Source organism: Schistosoma haematobium, chromosome 1 (genome assembly GCF_000699445.3).
Source record: "Schistosoma haematobium chromosome 1, whole genome shotgun sequence".
Taxonomy (NCBI): Eukaryota; Metazoa; Platyhelminthes; class Trematoda; order Strigeidida; family Schistosomatidae; genus Schistosoma; species Schistosoma haematobium.
In genome coordinates, this window is record NC_067196.1 from 35,747,785 (window position 1) to 35,764,182 (window position 16,398).

The 16,398-nt window shown below is 28.1% G+C and overlaps 1 protein-coding gene across 2 annotated transcripts in view; it reads left to right on the plus strand.

Moving 5' to 3' along the window:
- MS3_00008743 (uncharacterized protein) overlaps positions 1–16,398 on the plus strand; it is a 52,756-nt gene extending 36,358 nt beyond the window's left edge. Inside the window, exons 5-10 of one of the 2 annotated variants that reach the window (XM_051217086.1) lie at positions 848–1,054; positions 4,165–4,320; positions 9,268–9,467; positions 12,829–12,846; positions 14,180–14,276; positions 15,583–16,398. In XM_051217086.1, coding sequence (XP_051073875.1) covers positions 848–1,054; positions 4,165–4,320; positions 9,268–9,467; positions 12,829–12,846; positions 14,180–14,276; positions 15,583–15,714 — 810 coding nt within the window. In that variant the 3' untranslated portion in view covers positions 15,715–16,398. The remainder of the gene's footprint in view (positions 1–847; positions 1,055–4,164; positions 4,321–9,267; positions 9,468–12,828; positions 12,847–14,179; positions 14,277–15,582) is intronic. The other variant, XM_051217085.1, reaches the window with a different exon arrangement.

Below are 16,398 nucleotides of genomic sequence, written 5' to 3' on the forward strand. Positions count from 1 at the left end.
GATTATTGCAACAGAGCCTATGGTTTCATAGCATCAGAATCTTATTTTTCACTGCTTTCATTGTAATGCTCTGCTTCGCTTTTATTTCAAGTACGTTGTCAATGTAACACTATTTAGAAGACAACATTTTCTTATCTACTGATGTAACGTCTCACTATTAATTCTAGTAATATTTGATATGAAATTGTTAGTATCTGATGCAATTAACCTAGTTTTCTTATTTGAAGATAGAGCTCTTTGTGTATTGAGAACTTGTACATTTCTATATTAAACTGCCAGTAAACTTTATTTTTATTGAACATCATATCAACTTTCAACTTTTATCTGATCATAAATATAATTTATTGAGAGTTATCTTATGAAATCTCAACATAAAGCCAAAGTAAATAAATTTATATAAACATCACATATCAACATGAGATCAGTTGATGCGTAAACTACTGATTCGATTCATCTATCTGTCGTATTGGGGTAAACGGAATCAAACCTTTGAGATGATGCTGAAGATTTGTAGCTTAGGTGGATGTTAGTGCTTATGATGTCGTTCAGAAGAACGATGAAAGATCCACGAACAAACCACCCATCTCAGAGAACAAAACTCCATCTGAATCAAATCTAACAGATAGCATAAGTTCTCAAAAGATTATAAATACATCTTACTGACAAGTGCCGATTAACCCAAAACCCAGCGTCAGGGTTTTTACTTGATGCTCTTATCAATAAGTTCCTAAAGTTTTTATCGGATACTTTGAAGGAAATTAGTTTAAAGTACAAAACCTTCTATAATCTTTAATCTATCTTTATAATTATTTACGCAAATCTTTTTGTTCTATTTTCTTAATCACAGGAGAACGGTATGCCACGTGTAATCCATACATCATATAGCCGTAATTTTCCACTGCATACTAGTCGTTTGAGTTCAGTGCCACCGTCAACAGTTGGGACGTATCGTTCAACAATAACTAGTACAGATTATGGATTGCCACCTGTTGTACATCGAAATTACAGAACGAATCGGTATATTTATGAAACACCATATTATACATCAACATACGTAAGTAGTTCATACTTTGTACGATCATAGTAACTTAATGTACTATTTTCCCCATGCTTATACTACTACTGTACATCATGTCTTTTAGCATGTATTATCCAATCATTTCATCAGAGAAGTTTTAATAGTTTTGTGTTATTAATTTAACATGGTTGATGAATTGATTTAAAATATAATACGCCATATAAACTGCATGAATAATGATATCATAACAATTAACCACCGTGTAAATACAAACATTAGAAGATAAAGCACTTTGAAAATTTTAAACCCAGAAACCCCGGAAATATAAATTTCAAGTTTCATAATACGTATCACTGTATATTACTTGTCTTTCTTAGATGGCTTTATATCATCGTTTATATTTTTACAATTACTCATTAAACAAGCATTGTAGACATTATCATCTAAACGGATTTCTTTAGAATTCTAACTATTGATAAAGAAATTACTTTATATCAAATTCCTTAGAAACGCTTTAAAATTTACCAATACTATTATCAGTTATTTTTAGTAGTGAGTAATAAATAAAAGTATTTTATCATCATTGAAAAGGTTATACAGAAAAATAGCACCAATATATATAATCTACTTATGTGTTATACATGAAAGAGGAATTTCTATATTAGTGATATTCTTTAATATTCTAATCAAAAAAACACTAAACCTATAAGTGCCACATTTTAAGAGAGGTTACTGTTAACTTTGAAAGGTTACAAAACCAATCAATCTATGTGAAAATATTTTTCATTTCATAGGTTACAAAAGTATTTCCTGACTTGCTGACGAAACTTATAGATTCACTGATAATGTTTATTGATATTGCTTATCAGAAATAATCATATATCATCAAGATCAAAACATTTGAATTTCATGTTGATTACACCGTTATTAAAAGTAGACAGGTAAAAAAACATTGTTATAAACAATTAGAATGCACCATTGATATATTACTGAAATATAAGCCAAAACAATTTGCTTCAGTATTTTTCTCATCAGGTTCGACATTTACAAATTTATCAATATTTTAATATAATAGCTATTCGAAAGGTATTATATACTTACCCACTGAGAATTATAATCCGACGTTTTACTGGTCACTGTAACAAAATGTTTATGAACTTGTGTGTGTAGAATCTGAGTGTCAAGTTATTAAAAATAATTTTTAATCCAAGTGAATGTATCCCATATTTTTAAACGGTCATTCAGGTTCTTAAAATTACAAAGAATGTTTTTATAATTACGATGTGAATGCCTTTATCAAACCACAGACAAGAACGTTCATCATAGTTAAAACCCTTCATGACTACTCAAGAACTAGTGGTTCATGTCGATTCTGAAAATTGTGATATAAAAACGACTTTTATTAATTGTTAAAATGATTGAAACGAATTTAGTAAGTTACTAAGAATTTGAGAAACAGATTTTGTAGCATTACAATTTATGGAACGATAACGGTAATCTGTCAAAAGATAAACCAATTTTACATAATTAACATATTTATTGAAGTTTTCTACAGGATTTCCTGTATACAAATTAGCAATTCAACATATAAATTCGTCCGAATGGTTACACAACATCTTGTTGTTGAACCAATGTTAGAACCTAAATAGTTATCTAAGAGTTCTTGATTGGAACTAGGCTTAAGCTTTAAAGTTTAGTTGCTTATGATATACAATCTAAACAAAAAGAAACGAGTATTCAATATGTTTAACACAATCATTTATACATCTCAATGGTTAAGATTAAATCAGAAAAAGTTATTCAATATTAAATCCCGTGTAAAACAAAAAGGCAAAAGTCATTTTCTACATTCTAATTGTCTCCTTCATTTTTTTTGCAAAAACGAAAAAGAAAAATAACATTTTACCATTGTGCATTCACATTTGTTTAAATATTGTAATACAACATTCCATAGATTTATTTCGACTTTATTTTCAAAGAAAGAAAGAATGAAATTCTTTTGGTTGTCATACGACAAAACTTAAAATGTCGTATGACATTTTAAGTCAGCTTATTTCTAAATGTTTTTATTTTAATGATTACAATATGAAATTCATGTTAATTACTGAGTTGACGAAGATTATCCATTTTCAAATGAATGTCATTTTGTTGATTAAATAACAAACAAACAAAACATTTGGTACATTTTATCATTATTACACAGTGATAAGAGTTATATCTAACTTTTGATTATGTAAAAAAAATCTAAATTCTTACCTTTTATATATATATATATATATAATCTCTCTCTAATTATTAGATATTGAAAGATAAAACAAATGAGCAAAAATTCTTAATTGGATCAAAGTAAACTAATACATCTATATGTATATAAGATACATTCAACACATTAATCGTATTAAATATTTTTTTTTCATTTATGGAATAAGTGTGTTCTCGAAAATCATTCACGAATAAAATCTGATCATGAATCTTTATTCTTCTCTATCTTATCGGTTCAAAAAACATTCTATTCATAAAGCAACGTATTCACTTTTTAAAGGATATCCAAATTGAATTCACTTGGTATTGTTTGCTTGTATGTTTTCATTGTTGTTTAGGACTGTATTTGATCAGTCTCTGATTGTTCCTGATCAAATGCAGTCCTAAACAACAATGAAAAGATACAAGCAAACAATATCAAGTGAATTTAAACTTCACTTCATTGCACAAGCAGGTGGCTATCAGAACTCAGTAGCTAAGTGAATAACGTGATGGCGTTTGAAGTAAATGTTATTGATTTCGAGTCCCAAAGTGAACATCGACTCTGGGATACAGGTACACCTAGCTGACGAGTCTTGAATAGGATGGAACGCGCATCCTCGACTCCACTGCTAGCCACTATCCATCTCTGCTTGACATGCAAATGAATTCTATAAAAGTATACGGCGAATTGTAGTTTAATTTTTTAGTTGTCAATTTACAATTTTTTGACTTACATAATGTAGAATTTTAGAATAGTTACAATGATACTTTTCAGTTTAACGTTTATAAATACAGGGAAAATAAATAAACTCTCAATGTAACCTTATTTTAAGTCGGAGTATATTTGTTGAAGTTCAAATTATTATTAAAATCTTTCACCTGACTTTTCTACAATCGTTTAGAGTAATATTGAACCTATAAGAACTACTTATACAAGTATTGGACCAAGACGATATACATATTATTATCCATCAATTGTTACTACAAGACCATTGTCGAGTTCAGGTTCGTATAGTAACTTGTCTAGTGATATGCAAGCTGAACGTAGACGAATTGAAGTAAGTTTTCATTGATTATCTTGTTAATTTTTATTTTGTTTTTCATGAATACTGTAATAATGAAAACGTATTTGACTTTGAATACGTCTCAGTTTGTACATAATTTAATTCTCATAAGTTTATGATAACTGATCACCTCTATTATGTTTTGATCAGTTGGTCAGTTATGTTGTTTGAGAACTTTCCGGAACTTTACCTATAAGCATCTTACCTGTTATACTAGAATTAAATGTAAAACAAAGTCATATTGAACCCATTTTAGCATGGCATTTCAGCTTCGAATAATAAAATTTAATTTAGATCACTTTATAAAGAAACCAAACAGTTTAAAACAAGATAGATGATTTATTCATTGAGATAAAAGATTACCCATTCATTCTGTTTAATTCAATATTATACATACAATAAGACCGTCAGTTATGTCGTATAAATATTTTAGCTATACATGAAATTATCATCATCTATAGGTCTAATGGACTGAGAATTACAGTTTTGATAGAAATGCCTTGATGAAATCATTCCAGAGGCGTACATTCAATGCTTGAAATACACAAAGTGTGTATAATGAGATTATCATGTTTGTATAAAAATGTGTTGATTCAACTCTAAGTAGATTTGTAGACAGAACACACTACATTTAACATTCTTTCACCTAACCAGTATCATAAACGATATACGTTACAAAATTTACAAATATTTTTCATGCTATCTTTTCTTCTATAACACCTTTTTTTACATAATTACCAGTAGTTTTGTACTTTTCTAAATATGCGAAAAACACTATCATTGTCTACCAAAGATTTTTTAAAATAAATTTTACACCAAATGACCTTTAAAAAAGTAGATTCATCAAATAAAACATTGATCAATATAATATAGATCTTAAACTCTTGGTAACTATTTCAAATCAATTACTAGAAATCAATAAAGATTTGTTAAGGGGTGGAAAATAATAACAGTTTCTATTCTAAAACACTTTACAACATCACTTATACATTCACATCTAAATAGGTGAACTTCGAAAAAGTGAAAAAAAAATAATAAAGTTACGTTTTTTTTTCAATTTTTTTCTTTACTGAATATTTGGAATCGCGTCATAGTTATAGTTAAGTTGAAATACAGAAATTACATCACACAACTTAACGGTAGTAGCAATATCATAAACTGATTATGCAATGAATACTTTTTAATTAAATGTTATAAATATCATTATCCCTTCAATATAAGGGTAGTTTAAAAGAAAATAAATGTATAAACTATATAATTAAAATAACCCATAGCGTCATTGAATAAGAAAAAAGAGAATTCAGCAAAGAAAATGTTCTTTTCGACGAAATCATTTACTTAAGCTGTACATTCGTATATTGGACTATTATCTGACCCATAAATTCTGTTCTTCCTTACCCCTTGATTAGTACGTTAACCTCATTTGTTATTTATTCTCGAATCCACTTTTTTTGTGATACAATCCTTTCTATCCTTCTATAGACATACATATTCCATATAACTATATATATACGAATGTACAGCTTAAGTAAATGATTTCGTCGAAAAGAAAATTTTCTTCGCTGAATTCTCTTCTTCTTATTGAATAAACTACATTCTAATGAAGATACTAAATTGTATGTATGATTATTACGTCATCGTGTTAACATTGAGTTGAATAACTTGTCAGTTGTTCAATTACTTTGAGAGTAAATGCTGGAATGACAAATGAATATGATATTTTTTAGTAAAACTTGAAGATAATAATATAATGGTTGAATTTAGATAATATCAATATACATGACCCCATACATTGAAAAACACTTGTATTATATATATGACAGCCTTTACAAAGCATTAGGCTTAATATTCGATACTTATAGTTACACTGAAACTCAAATATTGGATTTTAAGTTTAATTCAACAAATAGTAAATCTACAGAAGAAATGTGTTAATCAACACTGAAATTAATGTTTCTATATAATACTTAGTTTGTACAATTCTTTCATTCTGTAGCATCTCTAGAATTTGGGAACATATTATTAATCATTTACGTAAGGGCAAACTATATTTGACGAAATCTTATAAACATGGCTGTATATTTCAATTTCAGATAGCATAATCTTTATATTGGATGATCTCAAATATTTTCCTGAAATTCTTGATAAAACAATTTCCTTGTTAAATAAATAAATAAATAACTCTCCATTTCAATGGTTGAAATCATAAGTCAATTGAAGCTAGACCACCATGGAAAACCTGGAAGCACAAAACGGTGTTAATGCCTAACTTCAACCAATCCATGGTGATCTAGCTTCAATTGACTCATGATTTCAACCATTGAAATTTCTAAAAATCTCCACAAAACCCATTCTGATAATAAAATCTCCATTTCTCATTCAAATTGATATACTATTAAGCTTCATAGGCACATATGACAAATCTATTTAAAAACGGTAGCTTCTGTTATATTTCTTTTTAAAGAAACAATGTAAGTATATATAGTTGATAATTTCTTGTATTGTTGTGTTTCAATGTTATTTCAAAACACTTCTGATTTTTATCAAAAGTAACTAATTATCAAATTAGTTGAAAAATGTTATCCCTAAAACGTTATGGTAACAAACTTTTGTTTGTAGTAATTAATACAATTCAGGAACGCATATCGCTAATTTTAAAGACACACAATCAAATACATTCAACAAAGTATAACAATGATCAGCTGGGTAATGACACCAATAAGTATAGCTAAAAGACATATCTGAGATTGAAGCAAGTACATTGTGTAATTAATTATTTTACAATCATTTTTTAAAGCCCATCAGTTGATCCTCTACAAGCTCGACAATATTTGAAGATGTTTCACATTTAATATATATCCACAAACTGTTCTGTTACCTTTGAATATTAATGATTCAGGATTACTTACTTGATTTGTTTCCTTCTTTATATGACTGACTTTTACTAAACTTAAATGTTATATTTCCAATAAATCTCATAATTGATTCTTTATGAATTCACCAGTGTTTTGAGAATAGTCATATAGAATTTATTCAATATCAACTAACATACAAATATCTCTGCATGAAGTTTCATAGAAAATATGTTCGTTTGGAAAACATTAAATGTTAAAACGAGCACACTTCTGCTTAGCCATTTTCTTACAATACATTTCAAACATATATAATGGACCAGATTGTTCGAAATGTATAGCGCAAATACATCACATTTTTCAGATAAACTCCGTCTTCTCATTGTTCTATTAAAATATATAACGGACTAGTTAGACTCAATAATTTGTGTATGTCTATTAGCATCCTCTGGATTAAAATGACCCATAACATATTCTTGTTCTAGAAATAGGTATTCGATTGATAATTAGTTATTCTCAATTTCCTGTTGTTTTTTTTTAAAAAAAACGTTTGGTTACAGTTTTGATAAACTTTTCATGTTACATATAATCAGTTTCATAACTTACTTATATTTCATTATCTGTTGAATGATTCCATTTCTTTTCTTTGTTGTTTGGCATCTGATCAAGTGTGTAAGTTAATATACAAACTAAAATGTCATTCAATTTATAAATGAAGTTTAGTCTTAATTCTGTTTTTAAAATCTTTCCTACTGATATCTAAAATTTGATATAAAATGAATTAAACTAATAGCAATAATTCAGAGGTAGTTATTATTGAATCCTGATCATGTGAATTTATTTTCACGAGATGTATTATACTGTACAATTATTCATAGGTTTCACAATGTTTGCAATATTTTACAAAATGACTTGGATGAAACGTATCTTGTAAAGTGTGTCAATTTTACACGATTGTTGAATAGTTCTTCAAGCTGTAATATTTGATCATGAATGTTTGGTTATTGACGATAAATCACTTATCAGATTTAGTCTCATTTTTCAAAAAAACGAGGACTTCCTATATTATATAAATGTTCAAGAGAATGTTCCGCTGACTTCAAAGTTCAGAAGACATTAAATAAATATCATTCCTACATAGTACTCAAAAACTACTTCATTAAAGAAGAAACCATGATAGTACATTGTAACACCAACTGAACATCTGAATAGACTATATTTGACTGATAAAGCTAGTAAACATAAGGTCAGTATTGAGAACATTTAATTCAAAACATTCTTTAGTAAGTATGAAGAAAGACAAGACACTCCAATGAATGTTTATTTCAACTGTGCTAAACATAGAAGCCATTCAAATAAATAAGACTATATGTCATAAATATCCCATTCAACTTGTTTGAAAAAATATAACCAATATAAACACAGACTGAATTATTCATTCTCACTGTAAATTTCACTCAGACATCTATTCAGATACATTTTGATGTTTTGAAAAAAATTACATCTTGTTTGTTTATGTTAAACAGACAGGATAATAGTTCACTTTATGTTTTCTAATATTCACCAACTGTTAGACATTCTTTCTTTCTGTTACTATTCTAGATTATATCCTTTAAAGATCAGGATCACACATGACTGCGAAACATTGAAAATTTATTAGACCACCCAGTTGGTTATTACTAATAACAAAAATTACCTGATTTGACAGGAGTAATTGTTATCAATAAATAATTACAATTTACACAAATCCGATTTGAATTAAAGCATTTAATTTCACTGAAACTATTTTCATTGGTCATCAGCATGGGTTTATTTTGTTTGTAGATTATGAAACTGCGTGAATACTTTGCAATATCACTTGCTTATTCATAAGCTGCAACATGAACATTAATTACACAACCAATATGTAGACTGATGCTTATCGACTAGATTAATATGATTTGTTACCAGTTTTTTTTAATTTTACAGTGTACAATTTCCATGTATTCTAATATGTAAACTAATATACACTATTTTTATGTCAAAAATAAGTTTTCAAATATTTTTATAATTGTACATCGTATATATGTAATTTCACGCTATTCAATAGCGTCGTATGGACGATTTACTGGAATACAAATTGCCCTCACCTGAATACTACAGGGAAATGAGGGGATCCCTACGTGCATTGAATGACAAATTAGATGTTCATCGGAAAATGCTTGATCGTTACTCCGGAATTGATATGAACGCTACAACTGCATCAGTACAAGATCGAATCGAATCAAAATATCAACAACTTGCAAGCAGGTTCGTTGAGTGGACAGATATTTGAATTTGGTATCTTCTAACAAACGACTTATCTAACAAAATTTTATTGCTATTTACTTTTTTCTATGTACTGTTATATGAATGCTATACATAGAGTAGTTTTATATGATGGGTGTGTAAATACCTCCTATAATTTATTGTTTTGTGTGAATGTGTTAACATTCTATCTATAAAAAAGAGTTGATACAAAAATATCGATGGTAAAGTTATAAAAGGTGTAAAATATATTTCAGTCTAGTTCATGATACGATTACAGAGCCAGTGTTAATTATTTAAACGTTTCCAATGATTAGTTCCTGGAATAAATTATGGATTGACAAACATTACATTGTCACACTAACCTACTTCACAAAGAGTATTATATTTAATTTATGGAAGAATTTCACTACACTTTATTATATATAGACATATATACCAGTTTCATAAAATTTAAGTGGAAATAATTCAACTGAAAATCCCCCCCCAAAAAAAAGAAACGTTAAGTGTGATAGGGTATTCAGCTTCATAGGTACTGACTCATTCACCATGATAAAAAAATACCAATAGTCATTGCTATCGTATTTAAGCATTACACCTTTAGTTCGATTTCCTTTTTTAAGTAATACTATTAGCTTTATTCAAAAAAAACCAGTCTTAATTAGTAATAATGAACAAGTACATTTCTTGAATTTATAATTATTTCAACTTTAAATATTTTGATGCTTTAAACATTATTCTATCTAAAAATATTAATGATTGTTTTCTGTTAAGTTTCCACATTTCTGAAGGACCGGAAATAATTTTCCGTTAGTGGTTAACGGATGATGATATCTTGTGATCTTGAAAATAAGACAATTTAAAATAAAATGAGGGTTTGCAATTCTTGTCAAGAAGTATTTTAGGTCTTTATGGTGGACCTGGAAACAAATTCCAATGTCTATATACCACTTGTCATAGTAACATAGCACTAAACCATCGTTATGGTTAACGTAAGGATTTCACGAAAAATTGAATATGTTAATAGTGTATAAAAAATATTTACTAATGGTAACATAATTGAAGAGTGTTAAAATAGTCTTTCTCAAACATTTAGATAGTGTATGACAAGAAGACAAGATGTTTCAGAACCATGTAGCATACATGTATCATCTCAGTTCATTCTGTGCAACCTGACTACGTAATAAATTGTTCGGATATTAAGAAAGATAATTAAGAAAGATAAAACTCAGATGAAATGAATTACGAGATAAGAACATCTAGGATAATGAGGAAAAGTAAAGCTACTCATTAAACTTAATGTAAAACAGTCAAAACTAATGACACAAAATTGGATTTAGTATAAGGAAAAACTATCTGAGAGTACGCATTGTAGCGGACTTAAATTTTTGTGTAAATAACACTTTGACAAATTTAACTGTTGACTTATTAAGACTTGAGTACATTCTTACACAGGCTGTTTGTAGATTGATCCTATGGCTTTTATTATCACTGTTGCGCTAGTACATCAAAGTTTTGTTAACTAAAATCTTTCTATTACTGTATCCAATTTTACATGCTTCAGTCTTTAAATATAGAGTGCTGATTTACGATGTCAAACTCCGGCTGAATAACTTAAAATCTTAAAAGAAAAAGTATTCTCTGAGCTAGTTAATTTAGTCATGAATCTTTCAAGTATTAGGGAACTTCTCTAAAAGGTAGGCATTTACAAGAGAATAATTAAGTTTTCTCCATAAGTACTTATTCCAATATATTTTGTCATAGAAAGGATCATGGAAGCTTCACAAATAAACCACCCAGCTGAGAGAATACAACTCCATATAATTTATCTTAACCACTTGGCACGCGTCAGTAAGGCGTACCTGTAATCTTGAGGGAACTGATGCTCCCTGACGGATTCCATCCCGTGTCACCCAACTTCATTATCAGAGGCGCTATCTGGGCCGCGAGTGGTCTCTTGTAGGACTGAGATGTATTTACAATTGACTGGTCATTAGGTGGTGATCAATGTCATGTATGTCAGGTCCTTCTTAGTGCACAAAACCTAGGTCCAGGGTTTCCTGTTGACTACCTCCAACCACCATCTTATCTCAACATAGTTCACGCAATGTCGAGTCACCTAGACTGGTAGCCATATTGATACTTGGTCGATAGGATTCGATCTGCACTAAGAAGGACCTGGCATTGATCACCACCTAGTGATCAATAAACTGTGAATATCTATCCTAACCTACAAATATTCTTAATAATCTCATACTTAAAAAAATTTCCCAAAATATAAATTGGTAATTTATTGTTAAGTTAATAAGTAACTTCAGTTTTGAGAGAGGAACTGTTAAATTTTATAAATATGAAAATATATCCGACTGGAAGTAATTGGTTAAAAAGAAAGCTTAAATGGCATTCATTCGTAAATCAGAGCTGATAAACTATCTATCAGCAGGGAGTTTTACTCCAACTGAGGAGAAAATCAGCAATTGTTATGATAATGATTCTCTAGTTTTTTTCAATAGGATTTATAATAACAAACTATCATCAATTCGCTAAACGTTGTCATTCAAACGCAGAATCAAAACAACATATCAAGTTTCTTAATACTACTGATAAATAATATTGTAAATATTATCGTTTGGAAGATTAATAACAGTCTGTTACGTCAAACAAGATTAAGTATCCAATTTTGTTTTTTATATTACACTAATTTATAACAAGTTCATAAATAATTCGGTTAAAAAGAAAATCCAACTCTGAAGTAGATCTACATGAATTTACGTTTAGTAATATATTTTGTTTATTAGTAATTTTTACTTCAGTACATTCAGAAAGGTGAATTATTCGACCATGTTTCTATTTTGATGAGAAACCACTTGTATAGTAGTGATTGTTCATACAAATAACGTTTATATATTCCGTATATTTGAATACAAATTTCATCAAGACTGAATGCTAGCTGAAGAATAACTGAGAACCAATAAAAACAGAACAGTTGTTTTTGTTTCAAGTTAGGACTTTCCACATATACACATCTAAAATCCCACACGAAATCAAACCCGTGATATACAGATTCTACGATAACCAGCATAAGCTTAAGTCACTGGTAAGGAATTCAATATTTTTGAATTAAGTCCTCTACAACCCGCAGTCAATGTCATTTCTGTTCTAAGACTTCTTGAGACATTGTATATGTTAAAAGACCCTTCATTAAGACTGAAGAAATAATAAGTTGAAAGGAAGGAAATTAAACAAGTTATTCAAGAATTAGGTTTATAAATAAGACCACAACTCATTTATTCATAGTACTAACGTATTTTAATAAGATTAACAACAACAAAAAGCAGTGTACTAACACGCTTTTCTTCAATAGAATGGGCCGTCGAACCACGTGAGTTCTGCATATGACTAGCTGAAAATTAAAAAAACCGCTGCTAATTTTGGTTGATGAAAAAAAGGGATGAGCATGATGTTACTGCTTAAAATGTTTATTTTTCAACGAATTTTGCTTTGAAAAATATTTATGTCACATTCTTACTGCAAAATAAACTGTATATGAATTCACATCGTTTCTCCTATGAACATAATGCACAAATTTTAGTTGAATACAAATGATATGGAAAACAAAATACAGTAGAAAAAATCTTCCACTGTTTTGCTTGTTTATTTGATTGGCTTTATTTCATTGTTAACATTTGTATGTATTTATAGATTGAAAGTTTTCCAATAAATTTGTTACCTTAGTTCTATGTTGACTGTGATTTGTTCATTGAATTTAGTTTAGATATTTGCATACCATCTATTAAATTTGAATCACACTGGGGTTTTTTTTCTATTTGTATCTATGTAAATGCTAGTGGTTATCTAAACTAAAGAAGGTATGATAGAGGATTTAAACTTGAAACTTAATGGCTTGAATTCATTTACTTTAGTTATTAAATTACCTCTTCTAAAGTATGGTTGATGATTATCGATTTCAACGCATATATTTCTACATCAATGATTTCACATATGAGTAGTATACTCATTAATAACAATAATATTAGGTATAAACAATAAGAATGCCACTTGAAGATGATATCTATCCCTAATTAAAAACAATAAGAAGCTTTCTAATGGTATTTCTTTTTACCACTACTACTAGAAATAAGTGAGCTACTCTCAGTTATTACGATGGATTGTATTTTTGTTAAGTCATTAAATGATGAAAATAAATAACTTTATTAGACGTAGCCAAGTAATACCATTTTGTTCTTTATCTCCTTTAACCAATGAAAATTTATAAAATTGAGCATTAAAATAATTTAATCTTAATAATAATTCATTGATTCTCGTTTGTTCTTTTTATCATATTTGTTTTTTCTCCTTTTCTTTCAATTTCTCCTGCATGATATTGACAATTATACCGTTTATTTCCATAAACTATATACGCTTACATATATATATGTACATATATATATTTAAAATTACATACGTTAAATTACGTAACTGTCTTTACAATATTAATATAACTAATTGTACCTTCTTCTATTATTGCTGTGAAATTATATATCACCGCAAAATTTATCGAATAATCGCTGACCTGTGCACTGTTATTGGCTCTGATACCATTTAAATTCCTATGCAACTACTGTTTGCAATGCATGTAATATATATATGACTTCCTTGATGATAATTTTGGTCATATAAATCAATAAACAAATGGAGTATTTGTTCCATACTAGAATGCCAGAAATGAATGGATATAGATCACATGGACCAAGTCTGAATACATCGGAGCTTGAGACAAATCTTTATTATACAAGTCCAAAAACAACGATGGTATAGTCGGAAAAATAATAATAATAATAATTTGTGATTAATATTAGTTAGAGAGGGAATAAGTAGTTTACTCCTGAAGCTAATAAGATACAGCTATGATACACAGTTAGTTTAAATAACTTACTAAAAGAAAATCGTTGTTCCTATAGACGAAATATAATACCTGCTAAATAATTAGTAATATTATGATGTATTTCGTAATCATCATATCGAAACCCCTTTACTATTATATTTATTACTTTAATAAAATGCTATCGAAAATGTATAACAATTCGATTGAATAGATTTAATGAAAAACTCATTTGTTTTGATTATTTAATTTTCGTAATTATAAGTTAAAATTGAATTCATTTAATGAAACAATCGTAAATACATTGAAACATTGATATTTATGCATGAAATATGTATGTATTTTGCATGGGTACGATTTACTTTAACTCTTAGTATTATTCAATATTGTTTAGTCTAACAATATAAACTGTTAGTTTTCATAATATATATTGTATTGAATAGACAACTATTCCTATTTGATGCATGAATATGTGTATTATAAATGTGCCTATGTATTGGAAGAAAATGTAACCATTCAAATAATTTAACAGATATTATAGAAAATATTATAAATTTCTTGGAATGCTACTTATTTCATTAAATAAACTACATATAACATATATTCATATAAATGTGTGTAGTTTGAAAGGAAAATTCTACGAACATTACTTGCCATCCCATCATAATTGTTTAAAAGTAACAGTTATGAAAATGTTTTTACTTATATATACTTGATTCAGTTCATAATATCATATACATTCAGTAATGTAAAGGAATATTCAGTATAATGGTTTATATAATAAACCGTATACATAAATCATATTCAAACTGTGACATAAAATACAATCAAGATAAGTAGTTAACAAGTAATCTATTAGGAAAGAATGAAGTTCTATGCACAAAAAAAACAACCTATGATTAGTGATAAACAAAATTATTGGGTGACTGGAATCACTAAACTTGTTATTAATCACTTATATTTGTAAGACGAAATTACGGAATTTTTTGTGAAAAATTTAAGAATTCTGAAGCAAAAGTATTCAATTACAATTGCATTCAGTAAAATGTATATTTACAGAAGCGATATCAGAACTAGAATGTTAGTGGATATTGTTGATATAATTCGATTTACTATGAGCTACTAACAATTTTAAACTTATCCCTAGATATGAAATATAAGTATGCATGTAAGTAAAATATTTGTTATAACCAAAGTCTCCTAGTTTCCTATAATATGTTTGTATTTTATTTGTAGGGCTATGGGAAGGGATTAGTGTATCCTGAAGGTAGTCAGACTTCTGAACTAAGGGGAAGAATTAAACGTCTTTTGTGTCGTTCCCGACGTGATCCTCATTATTATCGTTATCTACCAACAGGAGTCGCATAAATACTTCAATTAGACTATAATGAATCCATATACTTGGTGTTTGAAGTGATTATTGTTATTATTATTAAACTTATATTATACCGCATGCTTATTCAAATTGATAATCCCTTGATTTTGTTCTTCATGTTTTTATTACTCTCTCAGTTGAACTCCTATTTTGCTTTTTCTAATCTACATTATTCTTGTTATGATATTTCCTAGTTATTAATTTAATAAAGAAGAACAGTTTCAGCTTTTTCTGCAACACACATGTTTATTCCCAAGTATATATATATATATATATATATATATATATATATATATATATATATATATATATAATTATTCAAACTATTAAATAAAGAAAGCTATTTAAATGCCAATTACATTTTCGTTTTCATAATAATTAAGAACCAAGTGAAACACCTTTATTTCGTAGATAAAAAAGGACCGTAAGAAAAAAAAGGAGAACTTCAAATAAACAAATTATGGTTTACAGTAGCTTTCACTTAATTTTAATATTGTTATTACCATTTCTATTCTTGTTCTTATGTTTCCCACTTGATGATTACACAATAAATATAATCTATTCTGCTAAAGCTGTGTTACCATATTACTTCATTATGCCAATCACTTGAAGAAACAAAAAGAAAAAAACTAATTACAATATGGTTTTAATATTTTTGTTCTTCTATCTAATCTTTT